Source organism: Xiphias gladius, chromosome 24 (genome assembly GCF_016859285.1).
Source record: "Xiphias gladius isolate SHS-SW01 ecotype Sanya breed wild chromosome 24, ASM1685928v1, whole genome shotgun sequence".
Lineage (NCBI taxonomy): Eukaryota > Metazoa > Chordata > Actinopteri > Istiophoriformes > Xiphiidae > Xiphias > Xiphias gladius.
In genome coordinates, this window is record NC_053423.1 from 16,582,256 (window position 1) to 16,588,344 (window position 6,089).

The 6,089-nt window shown below is 41.1% G+C and overlaps 1 protein-coding gene across 1 annotated transcript; it reads right to left on the reverse strand.

The window, feature by feature from the left end:
- Nucleotides 1–587: 587 nt before the first annotated feature.
- Nucleotides 588–3,545, reverse strand: hax1 (HCLS1 associated protein X-1). Its single transcript, XM_040122659.1, has 7 exons — nt 3,300–3,545; nt 2,701–2,960; nt 1,973–2,145; nt 1,797–1,860; nt 1,563–1,696; nt 1,128–1,248; nt 588–1,024 (listed from the first exon to the last, which is right to left on the reverse strand). The coding sequence occupies exons 1-7, from the start codon at nt 3,362–3,364 to the stop codon at nt 951–953; spliced, it is 891 nt and encodes a 296-aa protein (XP_039978593.1). The 5' UTR covers nt 3,365–3,545; the 3' UTR covers nt 588–950.
- Between the last annotated feature and the right edge of the window lie 2,544 nt (nt 3,546–6,089).

Consider the following 6,089-nt stretch of genomic DNA (forward strand, 5'->3'; position numbering starts at 1 on the left):
GATGTTACTGTGACAGATCAAAACCCCAGTGGGAAGAAAGACACTGACATCACAACCAGGTAATGCCGTTAAAACAGCCAAATTTACTGTGTAAGAATTTTTTATCAAGGTAACTTTGGCTAGAAATACCAAGTGTACAAAAATACCATGAATATAAAGCAAGCTGGGGGAGGATGCTCTTTTGCGGCTCTGAGTTGTTGCAATAGTCAAAATTGTAAAACTGTAATACACAATCAGCATCTGCAATACAAGGACAGCAATGTTTTCCAGTGTCTGAAACCAGAGGATTAATGTTGGTTAAAATAAGCATCCAATGCACCAGTTTTTTATTAACTGTAGAAATTGTGTCAAAATGTGACTATGTAACTTTTGCTTACGAGCAGGCACTGAACGGCCGTAAAGCTGCGAACCCACTTGCTGGATCTAAAGTTTGCTAAAGTTTTTTAACAGGAGCCACAATAAGCGAATGGTCGTACCGAACCTATTAAGGCTGTAGCACCAAAAAAAACATAAATATAGTGATATATAGTTTGTTTTATCTGTTTCACTTAAGCAAAAAAAAAAAAAAAACTGGGAAGAAAACTATGTAATTATATTAAGACTCTTTATTTGATTCATCACACACTCACATCCATACAGGCCTGTCTACGGGACATTACAAAAATAAAATATGTAAATTTGAATTGTTCAGAGCCTGATGTGTGTCTTTGGTACTGGCAGCTTCTAGTCTACGAGGTCAGGTGGCAACCCAGTGCAACAAACAGGCCAGTGACCCAAATCCAAAACATTCATTTTGGCAGCTGAAGGTCATGCAAGTTTTCTGTCCATATGTAGATATGTCCTATAAATATGCCAACTCACAGCTCTACAGAAACACGGATACACTTAAATGTTTTCAGGGAACAAAAGCTACGGTCACTCAGTCCAGAGAGTGTAGTTCATTTTACATGTTATTTAAACCCTCCAAAGAACTTGGAGAATAATGAGTCATCATCCCGCATGTCTGAAAAGGGGCGTTGAACACCTAGAATAAAAACAGGGACAAGGATAAGTAAAAAAATGCTCTCAAAAAAAAGTTACAGTGAATCAGATGAGAGTCTAAAAACACCCAGCGGGGATAAACTCACGTGGTAGAGCAGGTCCAGTTCGATGGTCTGGTCCTTCCGGGCTCCCGGGACCTCCGGAGCGGGTCACTGTGGTTTCCTCATTGCCTTGGCCGTCTCTAACTGTTCGCCTCTCCTCTACAGTCTGACACAAAGGCACCAACACAGAAAAACAGACCCTAACTTACAACAAGTGATACTATAAATAATAAAACATTTTGTGTACTGCTGCTGTGTCAAAATATTATAAATGGCCTTACAGTACTAAAAGCGCTAGTGTTTTTATGGTGCGCGGCCCCGGCGGGAACCATTTCACAATCCCGGCCAGTGATACTATCATCGTTTTCCCACTGGAATAGAATGGGCAACTAAAACTGTCCATGAAACACTTGAAAATCTGCTGTGAAAGAATATTAATATATGATTAATAATAAAATGAAGATAAACTGTTTCTCTCACCCCATCGGGTTTCACCACCTTGGTGACAGTGACTGACTGGAAGAATGACCGGACCCTTGGCTGACCCGGTGCCTGACCAGCAGGTGGCGTCAAAATCTGCTCCAGGCCCCCAGCGGAAACTGCAGAGTCCAGATCTGGAGAGAATGGAAAATGAGTTGGATACAAGGCAAAAAAAAAAATCACACCCTACATTTACTGCGACTCTTTTACTAAAGGATTAAAAATATCACCTACCTCTGTCTTCTTTGTGCTCCTCCTCTGGAACTTTCTGTGGCCCCTGTCTCCAAATATCACTGAACTTAAAAGAAAATCCAAGAGTGGTTTATACATAATAGTTAGCAAAGTTAAAGTTGTCCCTTAAGCAAAAATCAAGATGAAGAAGTTAAAGTAGGGGCTAATGTCTCATTTACCTTGGAAAAAGGGTGGCCATCGTATCTGGGCTCTCTAGACGGCCCTGCCTGAGGCCCTCGTGCAGTGCTGTCAGGGGTTTTCAACATAAAGTCTCTCAGGGGGTTCCCACTGGATCCCCCTCCTCCCCTCTCCGCTCTGTCCTGAGATGGTGGCGGCATGATACTGGGAACACCTAGAACATAAAGGAAACAAAAGACTGAATCTACAGCTGAGAAATGCAACAGAAAGAGATGAAACAGATCTTCACTTTAAAACTGGATTATCAACAGGGCGTCTGCCCCCCAAAACCTGATTAGTGCACATACTGTAAGTATGTGACGTCGCCTTTCTCCAACTCAGCCCTGCACACTTCGAACCAGAGAGAAGAGCACAGGCAAAAACACAAACACAGAAATTTCTCACGCCAAATAACAAACGCTAACTCCTAACTTTGGCAGAGAATGCTGTGTTCATGTAGGACCCCATCCCTCACAGTGAGGGGCTGATTGAGAGAACGGGTTTACAGGGCCTTTAAGACCTTCACTATTTTGGTGCTTATATGTTGCTCATTCCTGGATTAATGTGTTTAATCAAACAGCCTCACGGCAAAGCTGAGAACATGATACACAATGCACATAGAGCGGGAGACACTTCAGCCTCAGGCCCCGCTCTCGTAATGACAAGCGAGGTCATTCGTAAGTACTTGGTAATGATGTTGGGTAGGAGGATCATGGCTCAGTGTTCGTACCAAAGTGTCCAGACTCTGGCTGTCCGTCCCAGCGGCCCATCTGGGAAAATATCTCCTCGATCTCCCTGAGGACGTGGCCGAACACGGGAGGCTCCCGGATCCTCATCCCGTCTGGGCCAAAGCTGAAGCCAAACCTCCAGGCACTGTCAAAGGGGTCCTGCTGGTCCCCCTGGTACCCATCATAGTAGAATCCATCCTCATCCTCATCCTCATCCTCGTCCTCGTCGTCATCATGAGTCATGGCATCGAAGAAGGGGTCCCTGACACATTACAGTGAGCAAAACAGATGAGTGTTCATTATCAGTGTTCATTGATTAATGTGTAGTGACTGATTGACAGATCCCAAAGCACTCAATCTTTTTAATCCCCGGCTCACTCTTAGACTAAGTAAAACAGCTCCCAGGCTCCCTGAGGAACCACCGGGGTTATCCTGGCAGAGAAACACTAGCTGTGACCTCCCTGACGGAGCTGGGGGGTGTCTAAAGCCGCTTCATTACCTAACTAACCCCGCGGCATGCACAGCACGGACCGAGTCAACGTTGGCGAACTTCTGTTAGCTTAGCTGGGCGACAGCTGTTTGCTCGGCTCCACAAACTTACCTTCGGCCACGATGATGGCCTCCAGGTACTCCGAAAAACCCGCGAAATAAATCAAGAACACTCATTTATTGCTGGCTTTTTTATGCTAATAATTCTGTAGCTTTTTTTTTTTCTTTATACAAAACTAAACCATAACTGAGAACATACGCCAACGGCAGCCAGCCGCAGTTGTCAACAGTGTCGTAAAGTGTTCTGGATACTTCAGAATGACGTAGCCAGTCGTGAAGCTACGTTACCGTAAATAACGGAATGGGTGCGCAGCCGGAATAACAGCGCGATCTCGGGAAATTTGACGACACTCAGCCTGTGAACGCTTGCAGACGCCAGCGTTTGAAAAACTGAGAGGCTGAGAGGTCTTGACAATTCAAAATGGTCGCAGTTTATTACCTGTTGTCAGTGGTACATTTAAAAGTACACTTACTCAAGTGCTGTACTTAGAAGTACAATGTTGTACTTCCAGCGTTACTTATGTAAAAGACCGGCCAGCCCATAAAATACCAGTGGTGGAGTGTAACTAAGTATATTTACTCAAGTACTGCACTTAAGTACAGTTTGGAGGTACTTGTACTTGAGTATTTCCAGTTGCTGCTACCTGATATTCTACACTACATTTGGTTAAAAAAAAAAAAAAAAAAAAAAAAATGGTTACAAGCCTCTAACTTGAAAACATTAAAATCTGTGTCAACAGTAACGTCCCAACAATATTCATGCAACACAGAGTGGGCCATTTTGAAAAATAACTACTTTTATGTCTATATGCTGGTATTGCTATTTTTACCTAAGTAAAAGATCAATACTTTTTCCACCACTGTAAAGTATGATATGTTATTGATTAAACTACCCAATATTATATAAAATGGTTGAAATTGGCTCCACCTTGACCAACTACAATATTAAAACGCTGCTTACATACTAATGCATGTGATTTAATACTGCATATGATTATAAGAATCTGACAGTGGCTCTTCTGCTGCGTAATGAGCACTATTACTTTAAATACAAGTATTTTGTAGCTAATACTTAACTTTTACTCAAGTAAAAATCTGAATGAAGGGTTTTTATTTAAGAAATACCAACAAGTAAGAGTCCTTCATTCAAAACGATACTTAATCTGTAAACTAGTAATGGTTAATTAAATGTACTGGGTTTAAAAAGTAAAATTTTCCCTCTGAAATATGGTGGCGTACAAGTATATAGTAGCATAAAATCAAACACTCAAACGCGTGTAACTCAGAGCTGTACATAGGAGCACTATACCTACTTGAGTAAATGTACTTTACTTTCCACCACTACTTTCCACTTCACATGTCTGATAGTTTAATGCGTAGCTACAACACCCCATGAGGAAAACAGGACACGTTATTCTCTTGTCAGGACCAGCAGCATGGCTGTACATTGAGGAGACCTATCAGAGTGTAAAAGTACACATTCAGCAGAGAAAGTAAATTCTTAAGGAATAGAAACAACAAGACTGCCATGTATTTAGGTGACATGCTACATATTTAGCAGGTCTGACTTGGTCAGGCTCTCAAAACAACGCAGAACATGTTATTTAGATGTAAAAAGTGCATCCAGGTCTCGTAAACAACAAAGAACAAACAAATGTCTGGAGGAGTGCTGTGTTTGGAGTTTAATTTGGTACCGCTGATCCCCTGGAGTCTGTTAGATAACTCAGGACTATAACAGGAACCAACCCTAAAGCCAGATGGTTTCAATTGTGTTTAACACTTGATGACACAAGGTTCTTTTTACAGTGTTTGTCAGTTCACCAGCCTTGACCAGCCTTCAGCAACACACACAAACACTGAGCTTCACTGTCAAACCACTGCAAGATGCTGCTGCTGTACAAGCCACATGAGAAACAAATATAGTTTCTTAAAAGACATTCACATCCAAAATGATGAAAATGTCTTTTTCTTGTTTATTTACTTAATATTTATATATTTTTACAAAATAAAAAAAAATATATGAAACAAAAAGCTAACAAGTCTGCAAGGATTTGAGAAGGAAAAGGAGAAAGCCATCGAACAAACAGGGACTACAGTACTTGTGTTTTTTTTTATATATGTACAAGACAAGTTTATCCATTTAAATTTTTTTTTTAAAACGCACAGTACAAAAAGAAAAAAAATAAATCACTGACAAAAAACCCATAGTACAATTCTGTCCATCAGTATTCAATGCTGCAGGTTTCCTTACAATGTCAGGGGACAGGTGGTGGAGCAGGGAGGAGGTGGGGGGGCCTCAGAAATAAACAAAACACACACTGGAAGGCAGACTGGGTGTGTATTGGCCTTGGAAATCTTTCTCAACATCTCTTGCAGAATGGGTGCGACCTTTATGCAACAAATTTTTAATTTATGGGAACAGTTACTGTACAAGTGTTGGATAATGAAAAATCCTGTGCTAGGCAAAAAACAAAGCACAGTACACAACCACGGCCCCTGTGTGTACAAACATGCACGCAGTCACATGACAAACACACTTTCCTCACAGTCCAAGCCAGTGAGCTTGCTTATATGTCTTTATATATAATATATCTATATTTGGTAAAAAATAAACTTCACAACTCTACCAATTTAGAGAATTGTTTCTTCAAACTTAAAATGACATAAAAATTAGAAAAAAAAAAAAACATTTAACAGCAATTAATCAAACTACTGTGTTTGGATATTTTATGTGGGAGGGAAGAGTTTCCACCAAAATTAAGGACTGGGGAGAGTTGACGGTGAGAAATACAAAACCAGCCTGTCCCCCCACCTTCAGATATTACTTCATTCCTCCCCATCA